The 20,736-nt window shown below is 33.6% G+C and overlaps 2 protein-coding genes across 2 annotated transcripts; both read right to left on the reverse strand.

Moving 5' to 3' along the window:
* Positions 1-2,171: 2,171 nt before the first annotated feature.
* LOC145637937 (putative methylesterase 12, chloroplastic) lies at positions 2,172-6,864 on the reverse strand. Its single transcript, XM_081688935.1, has 5 exons — positions 6,310-6,864; positions 4,309-4,548; positions 4,075-4,218; positions 3,337-3,471; positions 2,172-2,615 (listed from the first exon to the last, which is right to left on the reverse strand). The coding sequence occupies exons 1-5, from the start codon at positions 6,565-6,567 to the stop codon at positions 2,343-2,345; spliced, it is 1,050 nt and encodes a 349-aa protein (XP_081545061.1). The 5' UTR covers positions 6,568-6,864; the 3' UTR covers positions 2,172-2,342.
* A 5,933-nt stretch (positions 6,865-12,797) lies between these two features.
* Positions 12,798-18,242, reverse strand: LOC145637938 (rhomboid-like protein 14, mitochondrial). The gene is made up of 3 exons (XM_081688936.1): positions 18,063-18,242; positions 17,068-17,367; positions 12,798-13,794 (listed from the first exon to the last, which is right to left on the reverse strand). Exons 2-3 carry the CDS (start codon positions 17,275-17,277, stop codon positions 13,030-13,032), a joined length of 975 nt encoding a protein of 324 aa, XP_081545062.1. The 5' UTR covers positions 17,278-17,367; positions 18,063-18,242; the 3' UTR covers positions 12,798-13,029.
* Between the last annotated feature and the right edge of the window lie 2,494 nt (positions 18,243-20,736).

The following is a 20,736-nucleotide window of genomic DNA, read 5'->3' on the forward strand; positions in this document are numbered from 1 at the left end:
TCAAAGGCATACAAACAAAATATTCAATTTTCTCCAAACTATTATTAAGCTAAATTGGGTGAATATTAATGCAACACATAATTCTAAAATATTGTGATCACTTGATTTAACAATAAGATTAAAAAGGAACCTAAACCGGTCGTCCAAATTATCTTATTAGGCGTGATTTTCAATTACATATTCCTTTTAAACATGCAATATGGTGATCATAAAAATAATAGAATAAACATTAATATTGGAACAATAATAGCGTTAGTCAAATCGAATAATAAATAAACCTAATCATGATACTAGCAATATAAAAACAAAATAAGTAATTAAATTAATCAATTACTCACATTCCGCGCTTATATGAGTAATTAATTAATTTAATTACTTATTTTATCCAAAGCAATTTAAAGGAACGCGCGAAATGTGAGTAATTAATTAATTTAAAATACTTTATCCAGAGCAATACAATATATAAATTAGCTCTAATTCCTCTTAAAATCTAACTAAAGTGTAGTCGTTTGAGTGAAAATATGTGATCCTTTAGATTCTTATGGAGATTATGAAATCCTAATTCTTCAATTCTCGCATACAAACATAAATTGAAAATAATCACAAGAGAAAAAAATAATTATCTCAAGGATGAGGGCTATTTATTGAAAGCAAATAAAAAAATTTTGGGGCTTATCATCAGTAAGAATACAAGTGGAAGGCCTCACAAAGATTCACAACTGAGACCGAGAGGAAAAGAGATGGAACTGGTGGAGAGAAAAGGAAGAAGAGAAGGAAAACCTTTATAAAAAAATAAAAATAAAAAGGAAAAAACCTAGCAATAGAGGCTAAAAACACCATCTCAAAAGAGTAACCGTAAAGGAAACCAAGAGAAACCCTCCCAAGGAAAAAACCTAGAAGGAACAAACAGCTATGCTCTAATTAGGTTAATTAGGGGTTAGTAAAAATGGAGTTGACATATGTTAATCATAAGAGTATGTGTTTTGGGGGTTTTTGTCCCTTGGGAGAGTTACGTCACGAAGTCTGATCCGGCTGAGTTGTATCTGCAAAATAACGGAGACTCCGGGTGGTTGGAGCTCCGCCTCCGACGATCAAGTTAGTAACTTGAACGGGAATAAAGAGTACGGAAATTAAAGTGGGGATCTGCTTGGATTCCAAGCTCAGGTCTTTCTCTGATGTGAGAGAATGTAGGTGTAATAAATGATTGAATGTGTCCCCAAAATGGGGAAATATCTCCCTATTTATAGGGTCCTTGGAGATCGTGCCCCTATCTAGGTCACTTGACCTAAATTTCAGTGGGCTGCGCCGTAAAACGGCGCTTCTTGGGATTAAGCCACATGGGTCATCCTGGGGCCAAGCGTCAAGAGGATATTAAGCCACATGGGCCATCCCGAGCTCAACACGTGGCCTCCTCTTATTGGTCCACGTGTCTAGGGTATTTTTACCCTAAATAGTATGTATGCATGCATCTATTAAACATAAGTGGTAGAAAGTGAATTTGAAAAAGTTCAAGAATCAAGAGTGTCAATTATATTAGGGAAATTTTCAATGATAGCACTCTAATTTTTTTTTTTTTATTTATGGTAACCAATTTTATTTCGATTATATTTTTATAGCCCTATACTTGTTAAAAGTTTTCAACCACAACCTTAATGACAATTTTTTGTTTAATAACTAATACTACCTCCGTTTCTTTTTAGTTGACACGTATTCCTTTTAGTTAACACGCATTCCTTTTTAGGAAGTTTTTTTTTTTAGTTGACACGCTTCCTTTTAGGGTAAATTTTTTACCTTATATTTACAAACTACCCCCACTTGCTTTTTCATTCTCTCTCACTCTCTCTCCTCTCCTTAATGTATGTGCCTAAATCAAACGCGTCAACTAAATAGAAACGGAGGAAGTAGTTATTACCTACAACCCCCTCCATTTTCGCACACTTGTTAACTTGTATACGTTTCCTGCCCTCCTGTAGGTTGATGTACGAAAATTTACCTCCGTTTATTACAACGGATGAGTACAAGTTGCAGCCAGGAAATGGAAAGCAACAGCAAGCAACTCCATGTCATGCCATTGGTGATATAACTCCTACACGAATTGAGAGAGTTTTGCGTTTAAAAGAAACATGACACCTGCATTTCTTCTATCTAATATGAAGTATGCAACAAGAGTGTACAAAAGAATTCGAAGATTTTCCTGTATATATGACAAAATGAAATGAGGTAGCACAGAGTATACAACCATTCTCTTTCTCCTGTACAATTTCAACCTCAGATGGCAGATGATATCATATTCAATAAGCAGAAAACCATCAGATCATCAACCATTTCGGAGCTATCTTGAACTACGCTATTTGGGCAATCTCAAGTAACATTTTGTGAAGCGACTGGGGTTTAGAGAAGAACGGGCAATGATCACTACCTTTTATCTTGTAGACTCCCTCAGGTGGATTTTCTCTGACTAGTTTTTCTTGGACATCAGGTGAAAGTGCACGATCCTCCAGTGTTTGAATGAAAAAACGTCTAACCGTACCATACTTCTCAGGCGATAATGAGAGCTTCTCCATAATGGGTCCCAAAGGGATAGGTCTCATGGAGACCATGGCTAAAGCAAAATCCTGAAATAATAATGTCTCCTTTAGAATTTAATAAGTACAAGCAGCATCAGCATCTCAAATGTGCAAACTGAGAGGGAGAGAGAACTCATGCAAATTGAATTCCGCTAATACTCCTACGAATTTTATTATAATTATGAAGTATTATACTATCTTTAAGTAAAAACAATCAAGCAAGTGCAATTTCTGATAGGCTTGAGCTCTCAACATGCTAGCAGATGCCGCAGATCACAATCAATCAGACATGAAAGATTTGGAGGTAGGAATATTAGTTTGGGAGATGGGTCAGTCACTTCAGGGCTATTTGAGATGGATCGTAATAGGGTTTGTTGTCAATCAGTTTAGTCACATTGACTTAGTTTGGGGCACAATCATGGTATTTAATCTCTGCCGCATCACCACATTAATGATCTTTAGCTAACCGCAAGCAAGATATTAGGCCACAACAGCTACATATCACATATTGCCTGCATCCTCGACCATTACCGCGATTGCGACCAGATCCAAAATTACAATTCATAGTTATATACTTAAATAGATCATGTAATCTTGGGTAAACTTCGGGTTTGAAACGAGTAATCAGATTGGATGAATCGGATCCAGGCATAGACCACAGGACAAACTCATCATGTACAAAAGTTTGCAGAAGTCACTAATGTAATTAATATATTCACCAGGTGAATTGTTATAGTTGGCGTGTGTGACTTAAAATAGCTGAACTTACCTTAAGAGGGCTCTGGTTGAAATATAAAGCCTTCAAGTGCTGCCTCTCCAACATGAATGACGTGGGAGGATTATCAGTACCATTTCCATGAATCAAAAACTTTGAGTCCTTCATAAAATCTTCAGAAGGACCAAGCTGCAGAAACAAATTAATCAATTCATGCAAATTGGATAAATACCGCTCACTTTTCTTAAAAAAATTAAAAAAATAAAAAATGCAAATTGGAAGATATATCACATACCAAAACAATGTTAATAGGTGGAATTACATCTGACTACATTAAACTATTAAAAATGCTTTTGCACTGACATACCAGAAAATAGGCAATCTTAACCTATCTTGGATCTAACAGAGGATATGTGAAGCCCAGTATAGACATTTTTAGCCAAATGGAAACTTTTAACCTCTTTTACAATGGAATTTTATCATAGAGAAGAGTAGAATCCAGCATAGACGAAGACGGAAGCACATAGTGAAGACATTCTCTTCTTAAACTATGGAAAATAATCATTCAAGACATGCACTCATGCAAAAGGAAAATCCTTCATCTAACAATCATTCTAAATCAAAAAGATTTAGGCATCCCCAAAATCTTTTTACATGCTTAATACTAGAGCTGCAATCTGTATATACTTACATGCAGTTTTGCATATTAGATGCTTATTTTAGTTTAAAGTAAATTAGAGAATAAAAACTATCATTCTCAACAGGTGTATTATGCTGAGATGTTATAGATACCTCTTCAGAAAAAACATCAAAGGGCTTTTGTCCACTAGATACCATTGTGGCACAGACAAAAATGGCCTTGGAAATTTTCTGCGGGAATTGCTCCATAGCATACGAAACAGATGCACCCCCACATCCATGACCAACCAATATAACCTACAAGTGAAGCCCAAATGTTAGGCCCATACATTTGTCACATAATATAATGAACATAGGTAAAAGTACTTTTTATCAAAGGCATCTCACCTTTTCATCATCTGGCAGGTTCTCTATATATGTAATCAGTGGCTTAGAATATTCTACCAGAGTAGCAATTGAATTTGTATCCTTTGTATCTATACCTGATCCACTGAGATCTAAAGCAACAGGAAGCAATCCAGATTCTTCCAACAAAGCAATAGTTTTGTACCAACACCATGCACCAAAACCCTCACCATGTACTAAAACAAATCTTGTTCCTTTCAGGTTTTCTAAAAAGTCAGGTGCCTGAGGAAGATAAGAACTGTAAGAAAGCTACATTCTGCATAATGTTTAGGACCGGAAAAAAAAAAAAAAAAAAGATTGCCAAAAATAACTTAGAGCAAGGTTCAAATAACTGTGATTTCTTATCTATATTTTTTTAATGCAACGACAGAAATAAATCTGGAACTGTTTTCATTAAAATTGTTTATTACAGAAATTATAGGAAAGGGAGCATTGATAACCCGAAAGGAAGGGGCATATGGGTGTAGATAACAGAACCACATGCTTTAGACTCAGCTTTGTCAGACATCAGAAAAAATATATTCAGATTCAGCTGTGATAACGTCATTACTTTGCATTAGATCACCCTCCACGGGAAGGGGAAACTATTTATTTTTACGATAAAATTATATAAGACACCACAAAGTTGGTTGACATCCTTACACAGATTACACTTAAGGGTCACAAGTTCAGTTGTAAATGTGAGCATTCACATGGGCTTCTGCTAAATTTCAACTTAGCTTTGAACAGATTAAAAAGATAAATATTGAGATATATATATATGGAAGAAGATGAAGTTTGATTGATATATTACTACAAAACACCAATAATAGAGGTTATTTTCATAGTCATAAGTATTCGAGAGACTTGTAAGCTACCAAAGTGTCACAAAAACAAACACAAAACTCTCAATAATCTTCCACATAATTCTCTCTTTAATATGCTCTACATGTAGAGTTTTCCCTTGTGCAAACTACCTATCTTATTCATCAAGCTAATAGAAAACTAATTTTAATTCTAGTAATTCTACTACCAAAAGTGCCCTTCTCACATCAATGATGCCTTTACATCATCACACAATGGTCACCCTTATAAACAAACATACACTGCCCTTTTAATTTACCTCTTACACCTCCATAGGTAAACTATCATTATTAAATTTTAGAAAAAAAAAAAAATCTAGCTAACAAGATGGTGCAAATGACGTGATATCTTTTCAGCTCTGAGAGCTACGACTTCTCTATCCCAAACTGGTACACGAGTAACATTGGTAAGAGGTTTAAAACTTTAAATCACCAAAGAAACATGAAACACCGATGAAGGCAACACAAGGGAATTCAATTTGCTAAAAGCTTACTCAATAACCACCTTCAAAAAAAAAAAAAAAAAAAAAAAAAGGAATTTACAATAAACTGAGTGATGCTAGTGCACTTACTCCTTTACATATACTGTAGTATTTTATTGGAGTATTATATACGTAGTATTAAGGAAAAGGAAACCATATGAAATCTAATTCTCTTTGAAGTACAATGATAAACTCTCTAACTTTTTTACATCATGATAGGGTAATAATTAACAACTTTACACCATCAACTTTTTATACTGCAGAAAAGGGGCAAAATAAATAAATTTATTCATAAAGTAAAAGTTACATAATTCTGTACCAGCTTTTACAAGATCCAGATTTAGGTTCCAAAAAAAATACCATTGAATCTTCTTCTTTCCACTTCACTTTTCAAACACCATAATAATCAAACTTTCTATTCATACCATCATTATACAAATAAAAAACGACTAAATCAAATATAATTTTCTCATGTATGTTGACTATATAATCAATTATATATAAATTCTACTTTTCGTGGGTCGGCTACATGAACCAAGATTTTATCTCATATCGACTGAGACCGTATATATATAAAACAAACCGAAAACTAAACAATACATAAAATCAAATCAAATCAAATCAAATAAAATAAAAATAGGTAAGGAAAAACAAAGAACCTGTTTGGAGTTCGAAAAGGGGTCAGAGAGAGTGCGGCGGCGAGAAGTAGCGCCGCCAACTCGGCGAGAAGACATAGAACCAGGATCAAATCTCTGAGACAACTGATGTTGATGAAGCGCCATTGATAAAGCTCTTCTATGTAAAGCAACTTCTTCATCTTCAAGCAACTTTCTCTGAGACTTACTACCCATTCTCCTACTTTTTGATCCATTAATTTTGGTATCTTTCTTAGACATACAAATAAATCGATTACCCATTTCTCAAAATTTGATTTTGAGCAAAACCCAGTTGTTAGTTTTGGGATTAATTCGGTAAAATCAGTAGAAAAATCGGCAGAAATTTGGGGGTAAAGCTAAAGCAGCGTGTTTGACTTGGGGTTGAGTTGGCATTCTATAGAATTATATTATTTAATTTGATTTTAATTGGATTAAATAAATTATATTCAATTGAAATGAAATGAAATTCTGGGTTGATTTGTTTGTGTGAATAATAGAAAGTAGGTGAAGATGAGCAGATAGTTTTAAATGATGAGAGAGAAGAAAGATTAGATGGGAGAAGGTGAGCTACGATTACGAATGAATGATAACTGATTTTATGGGATGTAATTTTAAATGCGTAGAATTTTGTTTTGGCTTTTTCTCATTTCTCAACTGCTTTTTCACTTTTTGTGCTGACTTATTTCACCGCGCCAGTAAAGAAAGGGAAATGTGGGAACTAACCTTTAAAGGTAATTACTTTGAGCTACAAGGAAGTAGTGACGGAGGTTAGTTATGCATTTGCAAATGCATAACAAATACTAAAATATTAAAAAGCACATGGGGGTGAGAGAAAGGAGGAGAGAGATGGGTAAGTGGGGTCATTTTTTAACTGTACCATTGAAAGCTTAGATATTATCATTGACTATGTAGTGATACAATTTCTACCGTAGTGATACTATTTCTACACGTAGTGAGTACCACTGAATGAATATATAATACCACTACTTTCATAAATAGTACCACTGAAATGTTCAATGATACCATTTAATCATCTAGTGATACAATTGATCACCCAGTGGTACAACTCTAAATTCAAAAATGCATTTACGTGAAATGACCCCCATGCCCCTCGTTATGCATTTACTCATACATAACTAACCTCCCTTTGGAAGGCCTCGTGAGCTACTACTTGTTCCGGGAAAAAGCGTAGTCATGATAGAGGTGTTAATTCGGGTATTAAGGTTGGATTTGGTAAAATCGGATTAAGCTGAACTGATTTGAACTGAACTGATTTGAACTGAACTGATTTGAACTGAACTAAACTGAACTTATTAGAGCTGAACTGATTTGAGCTAAACTGATTTGAACTGAACTGATTTAAACTTATTAGAGCTGAACTTATTTAAATTGAACTGATTTGAACTGAACTGAACTGAACTTATTAGAGCTGAACTGAATTGAACTAAACTGAAATGAATATTTATAAGAGAAGGAAATTAGGAACTGAACTGAACAGAAATGGACTATTAGAGCTGAACTGAGCTGAACTAAACTGAACTGAGCTAAACTGAATTGAACTTATTAGAGCTGAACTGAACTGAACTTATTAGAGCTAAACTAAACTGAACTTATTAGAGTTGAACTGAAAATAGTCGTATCAGAACATGACCTAAGTGTATTTTAAAGTTGACTCATGCTAAATTATTGTATTCATATAAATCAAAATTTAAATCGAATTCGACTTAGATCGGATTGGATTGGTCAGGTCAAATTTTTAACAATTCTTGATATGGTCGACTATTTATAAGGAATGATAACTCAGGGGTCTGTTCATATTTACTGAACTGAGCTGAACTGAACTGAACTGAACTGATTGGAGCTGAACTGAACTGAACTGATTGGAGCTAAACTGAACTGAAAAATTAAAATGCATAAAAATATATGAAAATGTTTATGAAAATTAATGATAATATATATAGTGGATTGTGAAAAATATAAAAGTGTTTTAAAAATAACTCTGTATTTTAAATTATTATATTTTAAATTATTAAATTTTTGTGTATTATATTTTAAATATATATATAAAAATAAAAAGTATTCTTCAATATTTTACTGTAGTCAATCGTTGCTTGTTGTACTCTACATAATTTTGTTCGTTTACATAAACTAGGGATTCCATTCACGCACCAAGTTGAAGTCATGGGACCAATAGAAGATCATACTATGTACGATAATAACAGAAAAGCAGTTATGGATATTGTACGAAACCAAATAACTGATCAGATATGGGAGTCAATTAAGAGGAATGCCGAGGTAATGGAGCAACTTAATGAAGAAGAAGAAGACGAAGAACTAACCGATTATGAAAGCTAGTAACTGTTGTGTAGTACTCTCATTTTGTCAATGAGTTCAACTATAAAAAAACATGTGACCATTTTGAACGACGAATCTAATTTAAAATAATAATAATTATTATTATTATTATTTTTATTATTATTATTATTATTATTATTATTATTATTATTTTATTATTATTATTATTATTATTTTATTATTATTATTTTATTATTATTATTATTGTTATTATTGTTGTTGTTGTTGTTATTATTATTATTATTATTATTATTATTATTATTATTATTATTATTATTATTATTGTCGTTGTTGTAATATGCTAAAACATCTAAAACAAAAAAATTAACAACTGAGCTGAACTGAACTGAACTGAACTGATTAGAGCTGAACTGAACTGAACTGATTAGAGCTGAACTGAACTGAACTGAATTGAAAATAAGTAAATATGAACAGGCCCTCAATGTTAGTAGGTTTTTGGTGTTTAGAACATGTTATATCCCCTCTGTCCCTATTTCTTGCCTCAAATGACTTTTCACGATTTTCAAGACGCGTCTTTTAACATTTATAACTTATTATTATACGCGTAAAAATTATAAAAATTTGATATTAATAACATATACAATGAGACGAATCCAACAATGTTTTGGGTAAAAATACCCTATCCATGTGGACCAATCAGAGAGGGTCACGTGTCAAGCTTGGACAGGTCCACTTGGGCCAATTATTAGCTGACACGTGTCAGCCTCAGATACCCTCCAGTATTGCGGCCTTCTAGGCCCAATTCCCTAGAACGCCGCAAAACGGCGCGGCCCACCAAATCTAGGTCAAATGACCTAAGAGAGGGCACCTTTCCCAATGACCCTATAAATAGGGAGATATCCCCTATTTTTGGGAGAGATTCAATCATTTATCACACCTACCCTACATTCTCTTACATCAGAGAAAACACCTGATAGAGGTGTTAATTCGAGTATTAAGGTTGGAATTTGTAAAATCGGGTTGAGTGTATTTTAAAGTTGACTCATGCTTAATTATTGTATTTATATAAGTCGAAATTTAATTTGGATCCGAGTTAGATCATATCAGATTGATCGGGTCAACTTTTAACACTTCTTGACTCTCTCTATCCCTATTTCTTACCTCATTTGACTTTTCACGGTTTCTAAAATGCGTCTTATAATATTTATGACTTATTATTATGCGCGTAAAAATTATAAAAACTTCGTATTAATAAAATGTACAATGAGATAAATTTAACAAGACCTCACTTGACTATATAATCTCTTATAGATTAATGGATATTTTTAATCAAATTTTGACCTAATTTTCTACAATAGGGCAAAAAGCAGTACAAAGAGATTATAAGCCTTTGTTTCTAGTATTTGAAAAATGTGGAGCTCATATGAATTAGTTTGTGTTCCATGTAATTTTCGAGATATTGTTCCATTTTTTCTTTAAAGTTTGCTACTTTGAAATTTTTTCATTTTTTGTGTAGGTAATATCCCCTATAAATTCTCTTTAATCTTCCTCCACCCGTAGGTAGGAAGACAAAGTTACCAACTCACTCAATAATAAAGTAAGGGTCGATTCACATTAGTTAATTTCAGGTCAATTCAGTTCAGCTCAGCTCCAATTAATTATGTTTAGTTTAGTTCAGCTCTAATCAGTTCAATTCAACTCCTAATTTCCTTCTCTCATAAAATATTCATTTCAGCTCAGCTCAGCTCAGTTCAGTTCAGTTCAATTCAGCTCCAATCAGTTCAGTTCAGCTTCAATCAGTTCAGTCAGTTCAGCTCAGTAAATGTGAACAGACCCTAATTGACACAAAATAAATAAATAAATAAATAAATAAAAATAAATTAAAAAATCTTAATAAACTAAGGTAACTCAGTCGTTGAATGAGACATCCACTAGTATTACTTTTTTTTTTTGAAGGGGGGAGATTAAAATTCATTAATAATAAGTCATACGGCACTTACATAAGAGATCGTAATCGAACAATACAAAGACAAAAGAACCAATTACAAGTTCGAAATAAAGGAAACTACAATTGCGCTCGCAAAATGACTTTCTTAAGTACCCTTGGCTCATATAACGTTGTCCTATGCAGCCTCTTGCAAGGGGGTCTGGCAATATGTTGTAGTTTCTGACGTGAACCTTCATTGGCTCAGAATCCCATACTCCTCGACCCGAAATCAAAATTGGTGTCGTACACTTCACCTTAGACAAGACAATCTCCGATTCAAACACGGATATCGGCATGGAAGCATAACCCTTTAGTTCAAACCAACAGAAGATCAAACCGAAGCCCCATAGCCAAAAAACCCGGCTTAAATCCTGCACCAGAAGATCGGTACACCGATCTGCATGCCCCATATCACCCAACCACACCACACAGACAGAAAAAATAACAAAACTAAAAAGCACACAAAGACTCCTAAAAGAGAAAACAGGAAGAAACATAAAAACTAAGACAACGAACGAAACCCTAACAACCCACCCCGCCGCCACTCCGAGCACAATCACCAAAGCTCCGAGGTTCACCAACCCAACCCACATGCCGCCTGACAATAAAACCCGAGCCACCAAGGCCCGCCCGAGAAGCCCATACCCCCCACACCCCTGAACCGCGGCAGCGACAGCCCTACGCGAGGGACTAAGAACGGCCCTACGCGAGGGACTCAGAGGGATCTCCCTCCCCGTTCTCGAAAACAACGACGCAACGACGGACAAAACGGAGGGGCATAGCTACGGCGGGGAAGCGGCAACGAAAATCGGCGGCAAGCCGGCATCAAGGCCGGTGAGGAACTGGAGCGGCCGAAAAGGGGAAGCGGTGCGCGATGCTAGGCCGGAAATACCAAAAACCAAAACGAAAACTAAAACGCAAAAGAGAAAGGAAAAAAACATACTAAAGGAATAGATCGGAGACTCGCCGACGCCGTGGCATGGGCGGTGAGCCGCACGCTGGCCGACGAGCCTCATGGCTGGAGAAGTTATGGGGAGGCGAAAGGGTTGAGGGGCGCTAGAGAGAGAGAGTTTTTATTTGCACTGTAGGGTTAATCCACTAGTATTACTTTGATAAAGTAGAAGTTAACAACTTAGGCCCCTATTCACTTCGCCTTAAAAAAAATATTAACTAAAAATAAGTTCAATTTAGTAAAAATAGCTTCAGTTCTATAAAAATAAGTTCAGTATAGTAAAATTCAGTTATTTTAAAGAAGAATTATAATAGAATATCATTAAAAATAATTTCAGTTTAGCTAAAATAATTTCAGTACAGTAAAATTAATTTATGTTCAGTAAAAATAATTTAAGTTCAGCAAATATAATTTTGTTTCAGTAAAAATAATTTCAGTTCAACAAAAATAGCCCTGTTCACTTCACCTAAAAAATAATATTAAGTTAAAATAATTTCAATTCAGTAAAGATAAGTTAAGTTCAGTAAAAATAATTTCAATTCAGTAAAAATAAGTTCAGTTCAGTAAAATTCAGTTTTCATAAATAAGAATTTTAAAAGTAAATCAGTAAAAATAATTTCAATTCAGCAAAAATAATTTCAGTTCAGTAAAATTAATTAAAATCAGTAAAAATAATTTAAGTTCAACAAATATAATTTTGTTTCAGTAAAAATAATTTTAGTTCAGCAAAAAATAAGGTGAAATGAACGCAGCGTTAGAAGAAATATACGAGAATAAATAATGTATACTGCATTTATTAAACATTTTTATAAAGTCCTAAATACACAACAATGGCCAACTATTCAAGTCCCATTGCAACTTATTTTCCCCAAAAAAAAAAAAAAACAAAACTTTTTTCACAACTATTAACGTACGTAATTCCTTGTGCATTTCAACATAACTAATGCCTTGACATTTTTTTTTTCAAAAATGACTTGTCATTTCGTTTTTGGTAAATACAGCATGAATTTATAATTTGCTCTCTAAAGGGTGGGGTAAAATAGTTGTTTTTTTTTTCGGTTAAAAAAAATAAATAAATAAGTCTTAAGTATTAAAAGCTCATTTTCGCAAAACATTGATGATTTTAAAATATGTGCGAATATTTCTTTTCTAATGGTAATTTGAATAAAAGGACAAATTCTATACTCCTTATTGCACATGACCTCTAAAAAGGTTGACTTATGACAGCCCTAGTGGTTGTGGTACAAAGGCTAAATCACTCAAGAATATTCATTCATATATAAACCAAATCAATTCTATATTCGTATGTACAAACGTTTAATGGGTAACTAAAAAGTTGACTAAGCAATAAGCAAAAAGGATCAGAATTGATCTGTCTTCAGATGTACTCAGTAGTTAGTTTGTAAGACTCCATATCCAAGATTTCTTCCAAGGCTAGTTGGCTATCAAATATCAACTCACCAGGATGCTATCTGCTAGAGCTGAATCTTTCAAGCCTCCTGCGTCGCAGCTCGTCTAGGGAGAGGTTATTCTGCATATTTGATGCAAAGTCGCTTCCATCTATACCAGTCCCACACATTTCGCACACAGACAGCAAAACTGAATTGTCAAATGTACAAGCAGGACATCTCCATACTCCAGTCACATTGCTTCTCTCTCCTCTCCCAACAGCTCCTCTGCCAGAATACCTTCTCGGCCGTATCAAGCCCCGGAAAAATGTCAAGGGCCAACTAACTACACCAGACAGACTTCTAATGATGGATCTCAAAGGGTTAGGACCTGAATATGATCTCTTCAAGTGCAGATAAAAAATTCCAGCCAATATCCCACCAAGATGACCAAGAAATGAGACACCTGGTACAATCATCTGAATGAGAATCAATTCAGCCCATGCAGCATGACGTGAAGGTACAAGGATGCCATGCACGAATGTGTAGTCATCTGACTGGGCATTGAGAACAACTTTCATGGCAAAGAGGACGCCAGAAAATCCCACTGCAAATTCAGAGTAATACGCTTTCTGGTAATCAAATAACAAGAGGGACTTGGACAACAGTAAGGTTATTCCCTGCGACATGGTGAGTAATGTAGCAACCATAGTGGCGAATTCAATACTTCCCATTGAAGTCTCCAATTGGATTCCTTTCCAAAGTAGGGATAGCATATTGTAAACCAAGTGAGATTCACCCATGTGATAAAATGGTGACAAAAAGAATCGTTTAAGATCCTTATACTGTAAAAATCAAAGAAGAAAACAGAAAGGTTATTTCAAACATTACTATAATGTGAGTAGCTTAACAGATAAATGATAGCCTAAAGATAGTCCGTGTCTAGTGTAAATGGATGTTCTGCTCAAGCAAATATGAAACCACACATCTTGGCAAGCCAAAATAAAAAGAAAAGAAAAACAGAACTGGAAGCTGTATCCAATGAGTAGTCGTCCTTTGCATGCATTTACATAAGAAGATAAAAGATATATCCCTTTAACATCAAGTTGCTGCCGAAAAATGAATTTCTCAGCAGCAACAATATTTATAAGTTTTGACAAATTCAAGTTGGGAGGATGGGAATCTATAGGCTTGAAGACCTGAAATTTTGGGAGAAGAGAGTATTACTAAGCCAAATCACTACTTTAATACTGGTCAGGACTCAGGAGTTCCCATGCAGATAAGATATCTACTCCAAAGACAATGAAAAAAAAAATCATCCAGAAGCCAAAAGGAAGGAAAATTATTGTTGTACTCCCCGAAACAGAATGGACTAGGACGAAAATAAGTTAATCCCCCATGCTGAGTAGCTTGCATCAGATTCAAGGCATTCCAACATCTTTCGTGTTCAATGAAATAAATTTAAATGCCAAAATAAATTATAAGCATAAAACAGGTCATCAAAGTAGAATTTTGGCATACCCCAAAATTTTCCTAAAACTAAATGTTACTAATTCGTGGAAATGCTAATATGCATATAAAATCTCTCACCTTAAGCAAAGATAAGCCATCCAAAAAAAACAAAAAAATTAAAAAAAAAGGCTACTATAAAATGGAAGTAGCATACTAGCAAAGATGGGTAAGACATACTAGCATGAATTGGTCCCTAACTAATCATCTACCTAACTCGTAATACCATAAAACCTTTGCATGAGATAAACCAAGAGCCAGAACCTTAAATATGAAAATAATCCCCTCTATCGTACTACAAATGCAAGACCTTCGCAGCAGATCCTAAGTGTTCCCAACATGGAAAGCAAGCAAACACGAGGGCATCATGATGTATTGATATGGTGCAAAGGTGGAACAAAAGTGGGAGATGAAAATAAGGTAGCTCCCCCCCCCCCCCCCCCTCCTCTCCCCGCCCAAAAAAAAACATCCTTACAAAAAACCAAAGATATTGACCATTCCCTATTTTAAACCCGACCAAAATAAAGAAGTCAAAGAACATAAAGGAGACCTAAAAAATGAGCTTCCATAGACAAAAATGCACCATCATAGATCACCCATTTTTGCATAACCTATGGTTGCTCTGAATGACAATTTGTCAAAGGAACTCAACTAAAAAAGTAACGCCACAACCAATTCCCACAAATACCCCTAAGCAACATTCAAATTAAGGAGAGACACCCATCTCCCAAGTCTCGAATACAAAACCATCTTCTACCTTCAACACTGCAATAAACATTCAGATTCCCAATTACCTTAAACAGGGAGTAACAAATCTACCAATCCTGACACCCTACTGCGTAGTCTAGACAATAAATCCAGTATTTAAACAAAATAACACACACACACACACACACACACACACACACACACATATATATATATATATATATATATATATATATATATATATATATATATATATATATATATATATAGTATAAAAAAAAAAAAAAAAAAAAAAAAAAAAAAAAATGGTGCAAATCAAAAAGATGAAAAAGGAGTTTAAAGCAGCTATCCTGTGAAACAGGTTCTAAGCAACAGTATCTAAATTAGATCATTGTTGACAATCTAGAGCCTTAATGAAGTATTAAGCTGCAGCACCAAGAACGGAAAAGATGAACAGCAGCTGCAGCAAGAAGGACAATACCAGCAGCTAAGTGGTTTTTTTTTTTTTTTTTTTTTTTTGTTTGGTGTGGACACTACATCGTATTCCACTGTCATCATATCATTACTTAACTTTAGCGAAAGCAAACCAAATCATCAACAAGGCTTAAAATGAAGGTGGTAACGATACTAACCAATTAACAAAAACCCAATAATACAGCTGACAAAGAATTCCTTTAAAATCATCAACCTTCAATGATCAACATTCAAATTGGATGCACAAGTCGGTATCCCTCTACCTAGGCATGGGCATGAAAACAAGCAAAGGAGAAACTTGGGACAGGCATCATGATTTCTATCCTACAGTGTCATAATCATTTTCCCTTCTTAGTGGCAGAAACAACCTCACACCATCACTTGACAACCACCTACTAGAGGTAGTAAGGGACATGCAACAACTAACTTACTAAGTTATGGTTATGGCTCCCATAGTTTCATGAGGATTCAAGATTCAACCTACTTTAACATGGGGAGTGCCCACTAATACCAGTCATGGTAACAAGTTAACAACCCACTATCCTAATAGTTAAAAGATAGATAAGCACTAAAAGGCACTTTTGAATTCTGTCATAGTAAATCCTGATTAGTTTTAGAATCAACTTGTTGGTCAATTTATTTTTATAACTTCCTCTGTTTTTTTTTAGTTGCTACACTTTTATTTTCACGGTCTCCTAGACAGTTTTCTAAGAGGAGAAAGATGGAAAGAAAAATAAGATGGACCCGTGTGGGTAGGAGAGAGATAAAGAAAAAAGAATGTTAAAAATGGAAAGTGTTGCAACTAATTAAAAATTTCTAAACTAGGAAAATGTAGCAACTAAAAAGAAACGGAGGAAGTATACAAGTTGTTGAATATTTATACTTCTTGTTTTACTTTTCTTAATGGATCCTTATGATGATTCAAGTAATCACTTTGAGACTAAGGCTTTGTTATTGTACACAAGTTTTTAGAGGCAAGCATCTGCTATTTAAATGATAGCAATTCCTTTCCCCTGGCCATAAATCCCATGATCATAGTAATTATGGACATATATATGTCAATAAATCCACACTCAAAAACCCATGTCAGTTTTATGTCAGAAAAAATAAAGCAAGGCAGCGGTGCAGAAAAATTTTGTGTTTACTTTTCCATACCACTCAGTTAATTTATTTAATTTCTCCAACAAGAACCACATACAAGTTCTAAAAAGCTAGAGACAATAGTATTTTGAGCTTGAAAGTTGAGAAACAGCAAGATAAAAACCATGCAGCAACTCATATAAATGTAAGCTGCAAAAGTTAGGATGAACTAACAATGAGAACAGTTAAAAGATTTTCATGGGTGCGAAGGGTCGTGTGATAAACAACAATATATGAAGGAAAAAAAAAAAAAAAAAAAAGCTTATTAATCAGGTGAAACAGAGTACCTTAAGGATTAGATGCGCATTGAACCAAACCTCATTGATATGGGGGAGGATAGACTCCAGAAAAGCAGGCCTTAGATAGATGAGAGTATTAGCAGCCAACAATCCAGCAGTCACAGGAGGTTTTCGCTGAAGCCTGTAATACTCGCTCACGGTATGCAAAGCCAATAAAGGCAGCATACCCCTCGAAACCCTTCTTCCACCAATATCCATCTTTCAATTTAAGCTTCTATAGACAACTTGCTTGAAATGAAACTGATCAAGGTTTCCTCCTTTTCACTTACCAACAATCAATTTAAAACCCTACGTAACGAAAGCTGAATGTCAATATCCAATTTACCGAAGATTATGCATAACGAACATTTATCGTCTTATCGTAACATACATGCATCAATTCGAGTACCAAATGCATCAAGTATAACCACCACTATATAACAACAATAACCAGATCATATACAAACCAATGCAAATCAATATGTCCCACTGCCCCCCCCCCCCCCCCCACCCCCAACCCCAGAATATACAAACTAAACCCTCGCTCCCACCGAGCCGACCGCCTCTGCGTACCACCCCCCAAAACAGGAAAGAAATTTGCAAGAATTTTTCTTGAATATGATACACCTAAACAAAGATTTGACGAGTTATTTAAAAATAATAATTAAAATAATAAACAAAATCATATATTGAATAATTCAACAAAATTAAACCCAATGAAGCCAATATATACAATTATCAATAACAAAAGATTAAACAGGCAACTGCACAATTCAATTATTCAAATTTGTTTCAAATTTTGGGTTAAAATTAAAATTGGTAAACAAAACAAAAAGAAATTACTAGGTTATACCAATTGTAATCAGAAAGCATAATTGTAATGAATCATCATAAATTGTTGCCAAAATCTAAAAGGGTATGAAATTAAAGATAAGAAATCACAAAATTCGAAATCAAGTGTAAGAATAAACGGAAATTAATAGGGAAATTGAAGCAATGCATACCTTGAAGAGCAACAAGTGAAGAGAAGAAAGAAAGGTAAATGGGAGAAAGAGTAGATTATGAAGGCAGATTCCAAGCTTTGTAGTTGAGGAAGATGATACTAGAATACTCCAGATTTTTTTCTATTTTCTACTCCCGCTCTTCTCTATTTTCTCATTTTCTTGTGTTTTTTTTTCCCCCTTAAATTTGTTGCTAATAGTTTGTTATTGGAAGTTATAATGAAATTTTTTTTAACGTAGTTTTTTTTCTTTAAGAAAATTAAAATTAATTAAAAAATAAAAAGTGAAGTGCTTGTTTGACATTGTTTTTTGTTTTCAGTTTTCAAAATTATAATTATTTTAATAAGTTTGACTAATTTTTGATTCATTACATGTTATCATATGATTTTAAAAAATAAAAAACCAAAAAATAGAAATACACAATGATGCCAAACGAACGCGAATATACAAAAATTGAGGATTAAGAATTTAGGGTGATGTGGCTAAAAGTTGGAAAAGTACTTTTGAATTATATAAGTTAGGGTGTATTAATAATCTACTATCACTTGTTCTACCCTGCTGACACCTGCTCTGCTGAAATCTAATGTTCTTCGTTGTGCTAAGAAGCTCAAAGAACATAGTGTAACTTTTATATGTCGATGGCCACGCAATGTGGCCAGCTATTTTGGGGTTTACTTTGTCAAAACTATATATATATAGTGGTTAACTGTTCAGTGTTATAGGAGTTACTCGGTTAGTGTTATAGGGGTTATTCCATCAGTGCTCTAGGAGTTACTTTGTTCTTTTGTAAGTAGTTATTCGATGAGAGGTCAGTTGAGAAAAAAATATGCTATGCATTTTATTTTTTTTATTTTTTTTTTTGTTTCAATGATTAGAGAAGTGGAAGTTGTTTAGAGGGTAGTCCCTAAAAAATGCATATAATTGAAATGTTGGGAATTTTGAGTGCTATGGTGAATTGTTGATAAAGGAACTGTATACCCGTACAAATGCATGGCATAGATACAAAAAAAAACACACACACAAAGTAGAATGTTTGTATGTAGTGTTTAAAAAAAATGTTAGTAGTAGTCCATCCGAAAAATACAAAAAAAAATAAAAAATTGAGAGATGGGTAGTTATTGATTTTTTTTTTTTTTTAAGTTAAAAAAAATTGTGGGATGGGTAGTTATTGTTGTTTAAAAGATTAAAAAAAATAATTAAAAAAAAAAAACCTAAATGCATGAGAGTTTAACATTGGGGTTTTGGAGGGTTATCGTTAAAACGACTTTGTTAATTGTGGGGACGGGATGTATTAATTTATTTTTGTAAATATGATAGTGAAAGTTACTGAATTTATTTTAGTGGAAGTTATAGTATAAGAAGTTTAAATGGAAAATGATAGGTTTTTTTACTTTTATTTATTTATTTATTTATTTATTTATTATTATAAAAAGTAAAATTAATAGAAATTGAGGATGAGGAGTTTTAGTGCGGTGATTAAGTTGGAAAAGTATCTTATAAATTATACTACCTTCGTTTTTTGTTAGTTGACACGTTTTGACTTTAGCACTATCCACACACCTACAATATGCAAAATGTTGCATTTGCATATTAAAGATATTAATGATTTGATTTGTGCATTGGCAAACGTGACTAAAAAAACGTGTCAACTAAAAAGAAACGGAGGAAATATATAAGAAAAGATGTCTTTAATGAAGGATCTATTTCTATGAAAATGCTAAAATTTGAATAATAGTAAAAGAAAAAAAATATATAAATAGTAAGTCTTTTCAAGCGTCTTTGGAGAATCACCTTTGTTTTTTCTTCAAACTTTACTATGCTATGTTTATGCAATTTTCTAATACAAACGATACAACTGCGTTTATATGTCACGAAGGGGGAAATAGGTGAGTTTTTGAATTAAATTTATATAACAAAAAAAAATTCTTTTTTTTTAATTGGTTAAGAAAAAGTGGATTGTACCACCTACAATATGCAAATGTTGCATTTGATTTAATTTTGTTGAAGTTTTGATAATGATGAATAAAAGCAAACTTCAACTAATGATTTTCTCTAAGTGTTTTGATTAGAACAAGTGAAGTTGACTTTGAAAGTGGAAGTGAGATCCTAAGGAAATAAAGTTAAAGAAAGTAGAAATGGAACTAATTAAGTTCCTTAACAGAAACACTAAGAGAAGTTCCCTAACAGGATCTTGACAGCAAGTTGAGAAGATTGACTTGGTCTGCGTAGAAGGCAGCAAGTTCTATAAGAACTTGACCTACGAAGTTCTAGCAAGGAGCTGAAGAGTGAAGGACAACGGGAACTTGATCCTAGTCTGCGTGAAGCCCGAGTATCCTTAACGTACAACGATTGATGAAGCAATCCAACTAAACTGTATAAATTTATGTTATGTTTATTTTCTAAGGATTGTTGTAAATATGTTAGGAAAGTTTATGTATGGAATTTATTAGAAGCGTGACAAAGCATGGCAAACTTTATAAATGGAAAGTTTTTAAAAGATAAGTTTTTAATTTATGAAAGATTTTATTTTATAAAATCTGGCTATACAAAATGATATTATTTTCATAAATTATATCTTTGATAAGTTTCCTGAAAAGATTTTCTTCTCAAAAGATTTACATAAAACGTGTTATTATAAAAATAGTAGTTTTATAATTTCTATCTTTTGAAAACCCTA

This window comes from Chenopodium album, chromosome 7 (assembly GCF_948465745.1).
Source record: "Chenopodium album chromosome 7, dcCheAlbu1.1, whole genome shotgun sequence".
Classification (NCBI taxonomy): domain Eukaryota; kingdom Viridiplantae; phylum Streptophyta; class Magnoliopsida; order Caryophyllales; family Amaranthaceae; genus Chenopodium; species Chenopodium album.